This window comes from Cydia fagiglandana, chromosome 2, assembly GCF_963556715.1.
Source record: "Cydia fagiglandana chromosome 2, ilCydFagi1.1, whole genome shotgun sequence".
NCBI classification, from domain to species: Eukaryota; Metazoa; Arthropoda; class Insecta; order Lepidoptera; family Tortricidae; genus Cydia; species Cydia fagiglandana.
This window is the reverse complement of record NC_085933.1, coordinates 15,223,668-15,238,818: the sequence shown is the minus strand read 5'-3', so window position 1 is coordinate 15,238,818 and position 15,151 is coordinate 15,223,668. Positions and strand designations below refer to the sequence as shown.

The 15,151-nt window shown below is 36.2% G+C and overlaps 1 protein-coding gene across 2 annotated transcripts in view; it reads right to left on the bottom strand.

Moving 5' to 3' along the window:
* The window catches only part of LOC134676557 (uncharacterized), a 121,193-nt gene that overhangs the window by 13,214 nt on the left and 92,828 nt on the right, over positions 1-15,151 (bottom strand). For both annotated transcript variants that reach the window (XM_063534958.1, XM_063534951.1), the window contains exons 6-7: positions 12,000-12,111; positions 2,540-2,718 (exon numbers count right to left, since the gene is read on the bottom strand). In XM_063534958.1, the coding sequence (XP_063391028.1) occupies positions 2,540-2,718; positions 12,000-12,111 (291 nt within the window). The remainder of the gene's footprint in view (positions 1-2,539; positions 2,719-11,999; positions 12,112-15,151) is intronic.

Below are 15,151 nucleotides of genomic sequence, written 5' to 3'. Positions count from 1 at the left end.
AAGAACTAAATAACAAAATTGACACATTTTCTCACGTCTACGTAATTTACTATCTATGCATTTCGCTCTCGCATATTAGTGCAAGTGAGATGCACAGAAAGTAATGTTACATATACTGATGTAGCCGTGAATATGGAGGGTAGAGGTAAGGAGAATCCTTTATGACTTTATGAGAAAACTCCTTTATGGGAGAATATTTGCAAAAACTGGGCACGCTGTCAGCTATTATAATTTTTCTAAATCTCTCCAGAGTAGCGAAAAAAAGAAAACCCATAAACCTAGTTTTTCATTGTATCAATACCGTACTAAAAATCATGGAGAATGGAAGATACTCGTATTTACAAGTGGAAAAACGTTTTCCCTTTTTGTATGGACGATTACGTAGTATACTTCCCTCTTAAGGTTTTTGACGGACACTTTTTCATTATTAATTACAAGGAGATTGTATTCCTTACCTCTACCATCCACTAAGAGCATTTAGAAGGGAGATGTCATCGCTGTCATTTTCTTTACAAAATAGTCTGCCGATTTTTACGGGGGAGGGGACGTCAAATGTATTGCTATTTCTACATGATTTGTACGTAACGTACAAATAGCCATGTCAGTCTATACAAAAGTTTGCACAATTGTGCAAGTTTTTCGGCAGAGGGGTAAGTAATAATGTCAACAAAAAAATAAAGAGTATACCTTCGAGACTACTACGACTATGATATTTGATTTATTCGGTTGTCAATATAAAACAAATGTAGGTGTTCTTTCTTCTGGTATGAGACGCCATTACTATGTAGTCTTGCTTGAGATGAATAAACATTACCTATATGGTGTTAAAACAAGCTTTTCTTTCCTGCTTGGAACCCTAATCCTAAATCCTAACAGTAACGACTCAATGGCCACTCCAGTTATTAAATGCTCTAAGACCAATTTTGTCATTATGTTACTGACTCAACCTTCATTCTACAATTTTTTAAAGATTTGACGTTGCCATAGTTACGAAAATAATAAACACATCAATGTTAGTAAACAATGTATAAATTAAAATATATTGTATTCAAGACAAACATTGCAAAATATGATAATTACGTAAACATCATTAATAATCGAGTTCAAATTATGACTGCGTGTTAAAAAATAGGAAGCAAAGTATACGGCGCGATTATACAGGCTACTTTTGGCTACATATTTATTACCTATGATGAAAATAGTACACACATGAGAAGAAATCTTAAAATATTAAAATAGGTATGTATTTTAATGGTCCGCTTCAGTCCGCATCATGACAGCGGCCGTCTCCTACTGCTAAGTAACATTACCTAATAGAGTGTGCGGAAAGAGAAGAGTCGTGACATTTAGGGGAGCCCATACATTATACCTACGACTCTCCTCTTTCTGCACAGACCCTACGTATGACCTTAATAGCGATCTTAATTTTATAGTACCTATATGATCTCGAGTATATTTCAGTGCCAAGCGCCCCATTTCCAATACAAAATGAACCCACGCAGCGGGTTTTTGGCAATAAATGTGTTAAATCTTATTTAAATTTTCAGATTCTGAACCACCAGCAAAAGTTTTTGAAGAAAGTTTTATATTTCCTGTTACCAAGTTTACATGAAAAACGATTACCTAGGTACCAAATACAATAATTTGAACAACGGAAAATAAAATAATACTTACTTAGTACTTAAAGAAACATAAATAAACTCAGAAAACATTTGTATGTTTTATTTTATTTAAGATAATAATGCTTAATAAAATACGTAGCAATTCTTGTGTAAATATTATAATAGGTCTTGCGGTATGTTCTTACTATGTGTTATGTGCACCCAGCAACAAAAACAGCAACATGTCTATGTACCGCTCCTTGTATTGAGCCTTAATTCTTAATACATATGTAACTTCTACATGCATACGCATGCATACATGATGCAATCCGGGTTTTCATGGAAATGTTGTTTTCAATCAGCTTCTTGCCTAAAACCAAAAACTGCTCGTAAGCAATGTGATTTTCGCAAATGTAGCAGTAGAAATAGGAAAATATGATGTCAAGTATAACTCATTACCTTTGTACTAAATCAGCCTTTTATCGAACTATTAATTGATTTATCCCTTAAAGTTTTGCTTGAAGTTCACATACTGTTATAAATTTATACATATTACGTTGAAAATTGCATTAATATTCGTGAAAAATCTGCGTATTTGTTGTTTACAAGTTGACAGAAATGTCACGTTGGAAACGCACGTATTTTTCCATAACATCTGTCACGTTTACTCGCGTAAAGTATTTACGCAGAATAATTCTGGCTCAGTTTTCATTATATAATTAGAAAGAGAGCGTTTTAGGTGTGAAGTTAGGCAAGTATGGAAAACTCGCGTAAAAACGTTTGTAACTCATGGTACAAATTGAAATTTTTAGTTCTTTACGTGACCGGTAGAGGCACTGTACAATTACTCCATACATTTTTCTTAACTTTCTCACCATCGACTGTCATTCACGGAACTCATAGTAGAGCTACTAGGTGTAAGGAATTGTTATACTTACCATTAAATATGTGGACGTATATACTAGCAGGAACGGCGTTGTTGGGCACGCAGGTATAGTTGCCAGCGTGTTGCGCCGACGCCGCCGGTATCAGCAGATCCGAGACGCGCTGCGCGGCGTCCGTGGTCACATTGATGCCGCGCTCGGCGTCGTAGTTTATCATGCGGCTATTGTGATACCTGACAACAATAAATAATCAAATCAAATCAAATATCATTTATTATCAGGCAACTAAGGCCCATAGATACATACCTTACAAACTAACATACATACAATAGTAAAATCTTACAAGCTAAAAATTATTTCGGCGACACGGCGGTTTTCAGTTGTATTATCAATTTTTTTGAAAAAAGAATCTATGAAAAACTTTTTCAAAAAAATTGATAATTAATTACTGGTTTCGTTATATGTTGGAGAACATGAATAAAGAATGGGGACGTGTTTTGTCATTTCACCCCAAACACATTTTTTATATAAAAAAAAATATATATAAAATAAATAAATATAATAAATATATTTTTATATAAAAATATAGTAAAAAATAATAATATAAAAAATATAAAATGAAAATATAAATATAAATGTAAAAATATAGTTTGTGCTGAAATGACAAAACACGTCCCCATTCTTTATTCATGTTCTCCAACATATAACGAAACCAGTAATTAATTATCAATTTTTTTGAAAACAGTTTTTCATTGAAATTAGAAGGTTTGGTCAATTTTCAGTACTTTGAAGGCCATTTTCTCCTAAAAGGTTGAGTTTGGGCAGCTAAAAAAATACGTGTCCGTTATTTTAGACTACTCTATAACATATATCAAAATAAATCAAATCGGAGTCGGACAGTTGGGTACCCTTCCTTGCAGTGGCGGCGCGACAAAGATATCCATAGGCAAGCCGGGGCTAATTTGGCTTACATATTTCCTTTACAACTCTGCTCAAATGTCCAAAAACAGGCAAGCCGGTGGGAATCGGCTTTTATGGACGCGCCGCCACTGCTTCCTTGTAAGATGCTGTAACTCACATTCGTAAAAGAAGTGGAACGTGATAGAATTTTATCTATTTAAATAAAAATATTCTCAAACCAATTGAGAGGTATTTAAGACCATACTGCAGGTCGTCGAAGAATCTCCACTTTAATTTATGGTAAGTAGACATGTGGTATTATGGGAATTTTTTCACTTTTCTCTAACAAAATTTGTTGAGAATTTACAATACAGACACAGAGTCCAATCCGAACGTACTTTTTGAGGTCAAAATGTTATCATTTAGTTATCATTCGTGCGGGTGTAATTGCACAAAGGATTCCTATAGGTCGAAGTGTATCCGCAAGGGCCCCCGAAAACAATAAGATATCATTCGTGCGTGTATTTTGCTCATGCAAAAATTACATCATCATCATCATCATTCAAATATCGCTTCTAGGCTTGAACGACAGTTTCGTGCCAGTAATTGCTGTATACAGTTAAGGCTGGGTATAACATACCTAACGTGAATATCTACAAGCAGTGTAGTCAATTAATCAAGAGTAACATCAGCTTCCATACCACGCCGCAAGATTTCTGATTGTCGTAGGGCGGCGCTATTTGATCGATTTAATGCGAAGCGTCTCCGTTTTACCTTAGGAAACAATGGTTTCGTATGTTTGTTCGGCTATTCTCCACAGGCAGTGGGGATACACTCCTCACTTCGGTCGAACTCGGCTCCGTTCGGCTCAGCATTGCTCTGAGCAATTATTAGGGTTAGCACCATTTGACTTCCTTTTGCGTGCACGACAACAGATAAGATAATCACTTGAATTTTGACAACCCTAAATAGTCGAAAGGGATAGTGCCATATATTAGAAAGGGATAGCATGATTCGACCCTGAATCGCTTTCAAACTTCGGGTTTGTATGAAGTGTCCTTTTTGTACGGTAGTACTATTATTTATTCTGTGCCGCAGGTATACAGGTCGTATTTATAAAAACGGACACAGGTACTGCTATTATTAACTTCGTTCAAACGATCTAGGAACTCAAAACAAAAACGGCCGTTTTTACTTTGGACGCATAGATTGACAAATCCAGCAACATAAAAACTAGTTTGATGTATTCAAAAGGTACTTAAATACACAATACAGTCCGTAGCGGCCCCCTTTTTTAAATACCTGTCTTTAAATTTAAATAATCACGATTATTTAGCAGTGGCGCTAGTGTGCACGTTGAAGGGCTCTTAAGCAGGTCGTGTCAAGAGGTTCAAAAAATCGTTGTGTCAATTATAGAGGTTTTCATTAATAGAGGTTGCGTTCTGACAAATTTCTTTTATGGAGGTGCAAATAACCATTGAAAGTAGATTTAGACGCTTACGTTCTGGTTTTCTGGTCTATACAGGGTGATCAATCCAAATGGGTCAGTATGGAGAAGTCAGAAACAATGAGAGATAGCGAAATCTGTTCTTAGGAACCATGGCTTCGATTTTAGATTTAATAATAATGGCATTCAAATTTTTTTTTTAATCTATCATACATAACCGGGATTCGAACATGGTCAATATTCTTGTTGTCTGTTTGTATGGCAACTTTTAAACGATGCGTGATAGGTGGGGGGTGCTCGACCAAATATCATAGAGGGCCCCGAAACAAACGAAACTACATTAAAAAAAATCAAAATGGCGACTTTTTTTTTATTTTTTCAAGTTGGTCCGAGCGCGCTAAGATTTGGCATGCGGCGAGCCTAGGGGCCCAAAATTACCATGTCAATTTTTTTTTGAAAAAATCCAAAATGGCGGCGGACACAGGCAAAGTCAAATTTCCAAGTAGGTTAAGCGAGCCCGAAGAGCGAGCTTCAGGCCGGAAGACCGAAGGCCGACCCCGGCGGAAGGCCGAAGGCCCGGAGCCTCCACCCCGACTCCCAAAATGCGAGGCCGAAGGCCGAGCTGCGTGAATGCGGTGCTTCCAAGCGTTCTACCAAGTCAACTGACTTGATGAGCGAAGCCGGCGGGCCGAATGTCTGACGGCGAAGCGTCGAGGCTTGCGAAGGCCGAAGGCCGAGCTCCGCGTTGGGCCGAAGGCCCGAAGCGTCACACGAGAGGGGGAATTTGGAGCTTAAACACGAGCCAACACTTTTACTATTGGGAGTCGGGGTGGAGGCTCCGGGCCTTCGGCCCTCCGCCGGGATCGGCCTTCGGCCTCCCAGCCTGGAGCTCGCCCTTCGGGCTCGCTTAATCTACTTGGGAATTTGACTTTGCCCATGTCCGCCGCCATTTTCGATTTTTCCAAAAAAATTTTTTTGACATTGTAATTTTGGGCCCCCAGGCTCGCCGCATGCCAAATCTCAGCGCGCTCGGACCAACTTGAAAAAATTAAAAAAAATGTCGGCCATTTTGAATTTTTTTTAATGTAGTTTGTTTTGTCTCGGGGCCCTCTATGATATTTGGTCGAGCACCCCCCACCTATCACGCATCGTTTAAAACTTGCCATACAAACAAACAACAAGAATATTGACAAGGTCCGAATCCCGGTTATGTATGATAGATTTAAAAAAAAATTGAATGCCATTATTATTAAATCTAAAATCGAAGCCATGGTTCCTAAGAACAGATTTCGCTATCTCTTATAGTTTCTGACTTCTCCATACTGACCCATTTGGATTGATCACCCTGTATATTGCTTCTAACTATACTTGCACCACAAAACAGATAAGTACAGAAGTCAATCACATGTATGTACTTTACTTTTCATACCTACGCTCGGCGGTCGCTCTAGGGTTGCGATTGTTGCGAACTATGTCTTATGCACAAAAAACTATCGTGGTAGTGGCACTCGTATCTATCGTATCGTATCTCATAACTAGTTGTTTGATTTATTGTTGAGGATGAAACGGGAAGAATGGAAATATAAATTAATAATAACAATAACTCAAATAGGTATTTAAATTTTAATGTCATTGTTATATTACAAATTTGCCACAGAAAATATCTTGCGATGATTTCGAGATTGGCGAATTGCACGATTATTATATTTTAAAGTGTAATAAATTCGCATTCTCATGTACAATGTAATAAATTCGCATACGCATTCTCTCTGAAACCACTGGTAGTGGTAAAAAACGACAATTCACCGTTTAATGTTGAATTTAAACAAACGTCCACTGTACAGTTATAATAACTTTTTGTTTTGTTTCTCCATTATTGCACAAAAAAGTTCACAGACGCGTGTCTCAAGCGGATGGCACTCGCGCTCGCAGTGGTCCCAACCGGTCCGAGATATCGTGTCCGTGAGCAGTGTCTATGTGTGCGTTGCTCGAGCTCGCTTTGTATGTACATAGATTGATTTCTGTACCTATCTGTTTTGTGCTTGCACTTTTACACTACATTAATTACTACCTACTTTATTTTCTTATCATTTGGGTTTAAAAAATTCCCTTGAATTGTAGAATAAAGTTTTATTAGAATGTAAAAAGCATACTTTGTTTTTGATTTAATCTAAACTATTTCACCTACTACAGGCTTTGATAGATACCCAATAAATAAATTGAATTCTGGATGGAGATATAAATAAAATGATCATTGCTATTAAAATATTGTTTCTGCTGTCTATAACTACATTATGTATTTCAATTACAGAGGTAAAAAGTAAGGCTCATTTCAATAATAGAGGTAAAAAATAACTGATTTTTTTAGCACAGAGTCAATTATAGAGGTCTTAGTTGCGATGTGGTCAATTACAGAGGCAAAATTACGAAAAGCACTAAAATCTAAATTGCAATTATAGAGGTTCCAAAATTTCAATTATAGAGGCCCTTTGGTCTCAAGGGACCGGGACCGGGCTTTTCGTTGCAATTATTGAGGTTTTCCATTTATCCAGGTGCCAATTAACCAGGTTTCACTGTAAATACTAATCATAAGTACACTAGGTTTTGGTTAAGTAGGTAATAAATATGTATTAGGTTGTTGTTGCAATAACCACATAATACCTAAACATAGTAAGCATCCAATTAAGTTAGTATAGGTGAAAAAATACGGCGCGATTCAGGAAAAGAATTAGAAATTCACTAGATATGAAATAGTAAAGACATGTGACGTTCCACGACATAAGGGACCTTATGGCGGCTGACGCTTACGCTATTTTTAACTCCGCTCCAATATTTTGTCGTGGAACGTCACATATCTTTACTATTTCATATCTAGTGACTCTCTAATTCATTTGCCGAATCGCGCCTCCTCCAAATTATATAATAATTTGAAAATAACGTTTTAATTTGTTGCTTATTGTATTTCATTTAATGTACCTATGTTATTATAAGGTGTAATGTTTTGAAAAGCTGTGTCCCGTCGAGTCTCTTGCCGGTCCCATATTGGGATACCAACCTACAATTTAGGAGGGATTTAAATCTTCACGGGTCAGAGGTGTAGGGTTGGAGCCGGCGTAGCTAGTTCATAAGCGCATTGTAATATGCCTAAGTACTTGGAATTTAGAATAAACTATCATTATTCATTTAATTATTTTGTATGAAAAATCAAAGATACGAAAACGCATTTGATTTTCTTAAATGTACTTATGCTCTGAAAGTAACGGATATCAAAAAACACCCTGTAAAGACTTGTAATTTCTGTAGCGATAAGAACGAGCGCCGGTTTCGGACCTCTATGTACTTGCGTTTCTGTATATTATCTGAATTATATTTTATTAGCGACCCGCTCCGGCTTCGCACGGGTTAGCAAATTATACACCTAAACCTTCCTCAAGAATCACTCTATTGATATGTGAAACAATGTTTTTGAGTTTATCGCGAACAAACATACAGACGCGGCGGGGGACTTTGTTTTATAAGGTGTAGTGACTATTGAGATATAATATGCAATAGTTTTGTTGTAGGGCAGCCGAAATTGTTCTACGATCTCTTCTCTTATGTCAGGGCTCTCCAAACCCCGACCCGCGGGCCAAGTCCGGCCCGCGAAGCGTTCCAATCCGGCCCGCCAACAGCGGTCCAATCCGGCCCGCGGGAGCCAGGCTCCAGGTGTTCAGCCCTAACAGTAGAACCAGATACAACCCCCCTCTCGCTTGGCGCCGACGGTGGCCCGCGCGAAAATTTCGAGGCGCAATATGGCCCTCAGATAAAAAAGTTTGGAGACTATCCTATGTAAATAGGTAACTTATATATTGAGAAGTCTAAGATAAACAGCTTAGCTACACTTATATGTATAGCTCGTATTAAATGAATTCTCTAATTAGTACACCTAGCTAACATGCGGCATTCATTACTCACTAGCGGGAACTGCCTATTCATCAATTGGTATATTATCAAATTTAATAGTTCACTGAACCAACCTATGAATTCAAATTGTCTTGTAGGTAATTTAACATGAACTTGTCTTAGATTATATAGCTCAAATGCTCCCGCTTGTAATCCTTTGAGACTGCCGCTTTCAAATTATCTCATTGTAAATAGGTATAGTTAGCATCATCTTCCTATCCCGGCATTTTGCCACGGCTCATGGGAGCCTGGGATCCGCTTGGCAACTAATCCCGAGAATTGGCGTAGGCACTATTAGTTTTTACGAAAGCGACTGCCGTTTGACCTTCCAACCCAAAGGTCTTAATGGGATTAGTCCGGTTTCCTCACGATACTTTCCTTCACTGAAAAGCGACTAGTACGAGTAAATATCAAATGATATTTCGTACATAAGTTCCGAAAAACTCATTGGTACGAGCCGGGGTTAGAACCCGCAACCTCCGGATTGAATTGTCGGATTGTATCGGATTGTATTTATTGAAAGTCGCATGCTCTTACCGCTAGGCCACCAGCGCTTTTAATTTTAATTTTATTTACTTTAAATAATATTAAACTTTTATTTATGAAAAGGTAAGTAATTGCAATGAAAGGTATGAAGACACCCACGGTGCAAACACCAAAAAATGTGACGTTAAAATAATGCACATTTTATTACCAGAAAGGAAATGCCAGTGAAAGCTGATCCAGTAACGTGGCTTGATTTTGGCTTTTTAGCATTGGACCAGTGAATACGTTGACTAAAACTATGCCCTGAGCCAACGGTCAAAGACTGCCAAGTCAGTTGCAATGTTGCCAACATTCAGTTAGAATTAAGCTCACCGAACGCGTCGGTATTATTTTATATTATGCGGTATTTTCCGCATTAAGTATTATTAATGACGAGGTGGAATTCAGTCAATTACAACATATCATGACTCTTTTAAGGATTCGCACCATAGAGCTAAAGCGAAAACAAAATTTATTCTTTTGGAAATTTGTGAATGATATTTAATGTCCTGGCGCCTAGATTGAGTAACTTAAAGTACTAAAATTTAGATATCTTTTAAATGCAATTGAATATGCATACGCACTGCACATAATGTCCATACACCACCATATCATTACACTAAAACTGTGAATTAAGAGATAGGGTTTATGTATGTCATGAAAAAAATGATTTTGTACAGCAAATCTTGGATTGCTCGTATAAATCTAACTGTTGATAAAATAAAGCTATTAGCCTGTGTGTCGAAAGCAAAACCGATAGTTTGTAAAAGCGGTATAACTAAATATTCAGACAGTTCCATAGTTCTAAGAACATGAGTAATAGGGAGCAGGTGCCTAGAATCGCTTGCAAAATGGCACGTTATCGATTTAAGGCTTCGCATTTGCCAGCCGACTTTGAGAATTTTATTAAAATATTCCTGCGAGCTTTCATTCGCGTCTGTCGGCACTAAAAGAGCTGTCAGTATTAGAGACAATGATGAGGGACATTTTTAAGCAGTTATATGTATTGACAGATATATTGATTACTTACCGCCATTGTTGGCGATTTAAATGTCTTAGAAAGGATCTGTACTTACTAACTCCTTTAAGGTTACGTTAGAAAGACTAATACAACAGTGTTATTGTTGCAAAGTTCTGGGTTGTCTTCTATAACATAGGTTAGAGCGGCAAAGCCGTTACCTTTACAATATACAAGGATCTGATATAATATAAGTATTAAGTACCACTCGGAATAGATTACTACCAGTCAAATCAGCTATTATTTATAGAGCATCAACAACATTTGATGTTATGAATCTATTAGAAAATTAAGCATCTAACTGCAAAATGTATTAGTTACAGATGTACCTACTGAAAAACCCTTTACCACCGTATTTTCACGGGGATCTGATATAATATAAGTATTAAGTACCACTTGGAATAGATTACTATACCAGTCAAATCAGCTATTATTTATAGAGCATCAACAACATTTGATGTTATGAATCTATTAGAAAATTAAGTATCTAACTGCAAAATGTATTAGTTACAGATGTACTGAAAAACCCTTTACCACCGTATTTTCACGGAAACTCACGAACGTGGTTTCAGTCAGTCAGTGTGGTCTCAGTACAAAAAGTATAGTTGAGTGAAGTGGGGTGACAAATACGAACGTTCGCAAAATAAACTAGGTACATCGCGAATCGTGATGTAAGTACTTTTGTTGATTCTAAAATAATTGTTACAGTGTATTTCTGTGAATTTGATTTCATCCACAGGTACTTTGCCAGCCACAGCCAGGTGTGCGATGTTTTTGATTGGGCATTGTATATGTATATTGATATTTTGATATCTAAACTAATTCCTGGGACCTGTTAATTAGAAACGTTAGCTTAATAATTTTACAATTTCTAATACATAATTATTTAAGGCCGGTTTGTAGCTTTTAATTAGAATTTGCAAACATGAAATTGCGAGATCATTTGACTAATGAATACTAATAATATTTCATAATATATTTCATATTACTAAAACAGTATATTCAAAACTTGTGAACACTACTAGTTAGTACCTAACTAAGTAATAAGTAACTTTTAGAGGCTTTACGTTCGAATTTTCGATATTTGACTAAACTAATGATTAGAATGGTCCAAATTTTTTTTTCTGGTGTTCCACTGCCAGAATATTTTGTTACAGATATCCAAAATATGTACCGTTGAAGAATAATAATAGTGAGGAGCGCTGCGCCGGTCCGCTAAAGTGAGCTCCCGATGATGCTACTCTGTACGGAGTGAAATATGTGGAGCGATTTTTTACTTAAAATAGGTACGTGAGTGACCCGTTTTAATATATTATTTATTATGTCTGTGTTACGGAAGTTTGTTATTCAACTTTGTACATACCTTTTAATAGGTATAGAGGATATTAATGCGACATTTTTATTATTAAGTTTGATATCTCTACCTATAACAATTCAATAATTTTTAAGAAAAACGATAATGGCGTAAAATTGCTTTGATAATTAGTTTAAGATAATATTTGTAAATGACGACTCTAAAGTGCTTGTAGCTAGGTCTTATTGAATAAAAATAATGAATTTGGTTTGACTTTAAGTATACCTATGTACCTAAGACAGCATAGTTAAGTACTTACATAAATATGACCTCTTATTGGCCAGGATATTATAACACCATAGCTAATAAAATGTGGTATAAATCTTACCAGAATACAAATGCTGGTGCCTCCGTTGTCTGCACGATGGCGCACTGCAGACGCAATGTCGAGCCTGGCTTGAGATACTTCTCAGTGGGACCCGAAATCTGCGCGCGTGCCTCTGTAATAATTACCATGCTTTAGCCAAGATCACAATACTTTATCAGGTCTATTCGGATTTCGAGATAATCACAAGATCTAGAGACGATTTAGAGATCAACTAGATCTAAAGGTACCTTATGGCGGCTGGCGCTTACGCTATTATTAACGCCACTACGCAATATTCAGCCGGGGCAATGGTACCTTTTGCCGTACTTCACATCTTTACTATTTCATATCTAGTGAATCTCTTATTCATTTCCCGGATCGCCCGTAAGTCATAAGTTGTCGAAATCGTTCAAGAGGACCTCCAGAATCGCGGAAACTTCAAATTTGACATATCTATCTTACAGTTACAATCTTTAAGTTATCCATATCGTAACTTGTTGAAGTGTAGTAGAAATCTAATTCATTTTCCGAATCGAGCCGTATGACTCAAGTGTTTGGCACTCATGATTATTAATAGATAATGTGACACAAACAACGCGTAATAAGGACAAAATTAATGTATATTGTATACCATATAATGTAACCTTTACCGATGTGTACTTATTGAAACAACCAAATTGAAAATCAATCAATTCCAATCGTGATTTTTGATTATTATTGAAATGTCTTTGAATGAAGAATTAATTTGAAGTAAATTTCATTTCAAGACAAATGTAAATCAACTCACTCTTCTTGTTAATTATTTAATAATTTCAATCTTGGTTTAATAATTATGTATATACCTATATAAGAATAATATCTAGTTCTTATATAGGTATATACATAATTATTAAACCAAGATTGAAATTCAAAAGTATTAATTAGTTATATCAATTTCAATATAAAAAGTATATTTATAGGTGGCTGAACGTATCGCTTATTAAGATGCAGTAGGCTCAAAGAACGGAGTTTTCGAACAGACGTAGCTCTTTTTAAAATGACAACACAGTTGCCAAAAATTTTATTAGTAATCTTGAGGCCTTTCTGTAGGGACCTCATTATGTTTTTGACTTTCGGTCGATAGGAAAAATCACGAAAATTGACCAATTTTATTTTAAACCTTAATGCACTTTTTAAAGTTATTTGTAATGTGAAAAATATTTCTAAAAATGAGCAATATTGTGCATGAGACTTTGAGACTTTGTGCATTACTTTTTTTTATTATCAAAACAAAAAAAAATCAAATTTCGAATAAATGATCCGCGGTCCCAAGCACGCACACACAGTCGAATTTAGCATCTACTTTTAGTCATTACCATTAGTAGTAGGGACTATCCTTAATGTGACATTATCGCGAGCCGTAACAAAACAAATCAAAAAGTAGAAAATTTATTTATTATTATGACTTATGACATGACATGTTACTAATGACACTGTAACAAAGTACAGACAAATCGCTGAAAGATTAATTCATCTAAACGGCCGCCATTTTTCATGTGTCAGAGCCCAAAACCGACTCGTGATGGATTCTCTATTCCAGTATTTCAGGCTGAGATAGGTCGTTAGTTGTTAGTGCACATAAAGATTCAGACCAAAAATAGTCCCCGCTAGTGATGGCAATTGGATTTTTGGCGTAGAGAACCTAGTAAATATATAGGTATGTATATACATATAGGTATACCGGGATACTGGCTGGGCACAATAAACATGGCTACTCTTTATTCCTTCGTATCATCGCAATACTTAGCTACATTTTCGCGCTTGTCATGTTATATATTTGTATGCAGGACATAATAATACTCATATCCAAGATGGCATGAACGGAAACTAACCTTAAACTTGATTTTACACCATATTTTCTCTTTATTCAATATTGTTTCCAAGTTGTTTTACGAGTATAAAGGAAATTTTATAAAAAGGAAATCAACTTAGTTCTCGTACCACGTGCCTAAATATAACTTAAATAAGCGGACACGGGACAGAGTTATCAAAAATGCAAAACGTGACTTCATTTTCGGCGCGAGGTGGTGGAAGCCATCCGCCTTAGGTTACATGATAAACATCCAAAAATAAAGGATAAAGACCCAACAGTACAAAGTAAATTGTAAATGGAATGTTAATGTTTCACGGTTTTGACATTTCCACCCGTTGTTGGTGATAATACTGGACCTCCTCACATTTATAAACAAATGTTTTAGTATGAAGTACCTGCGCTTCTTTGTGGTTGTAATTTTTTAGGTTCCCTTTTGAAATTTTCTAAAAGCGGGTATTTGAAACAGCTTCCTGTCCGCCCAGCCATACCTATTATGTTTTAGAAATGAACGCCTTTCACGGTTTTGCTGTTTTGTTTGATGTTCGGTACCTACCCATATATATGTGCCTAAGATGTGTTTACAGTATGTATCAGAACGAAAGGCAAAGATAAAGACTCATTAATGTTTAGGTTATACTAGCACTGTGCAACTTTTACTATGGGACCGAAAACGCGGAAAATAAATTGGATGATTCATACATTTTGCTGGTCTGATGTTGAAATTTCCTCCAATGGGAGAGCCAAGTGTAGCACGAGAATGGGGCTCCGGCAATGGGTACCCGAAACCCCAACACTGTGATATCCATCAAGCAGACATTTTTAAACATATTTGATACAGAAAATCGAAATTAGTCATGGAGATAGCTCATAACCTATACCGATAAACGTATGGAAAATAATGCAGTAAAAATACTTTACTTCGGGATCAAAGGCTAAATATACAACAGGACTAATACTTACGTAACTTCGATCAACTTTAAGTTGTTCTTAATATCATCAAATTTCACAAACAGTTTTCCCTATAACAATAAACTTGAACCAGTGATATCTAGTAATAATTCAAATATTTTGTTAAACACCTAATCAAACAACAGCTTAACTTTGAAGGAGTCATTATTTCAAGTAGGTAGGTATTGAAGTCGCCAAAGCAATATCACGTTTATTGAATTAGACTTTTTATGAGCATAACAATAAAGTCAATAGGTATATTGAATTCGCAATCCAAATAAATACAAAGAGCTTGTTGTTTTTCAGACAGGTAATTATGTTCAATCAGTCAGTAAATATTGGAGTGTCTTCAATGAAAATATTTTTAATATGT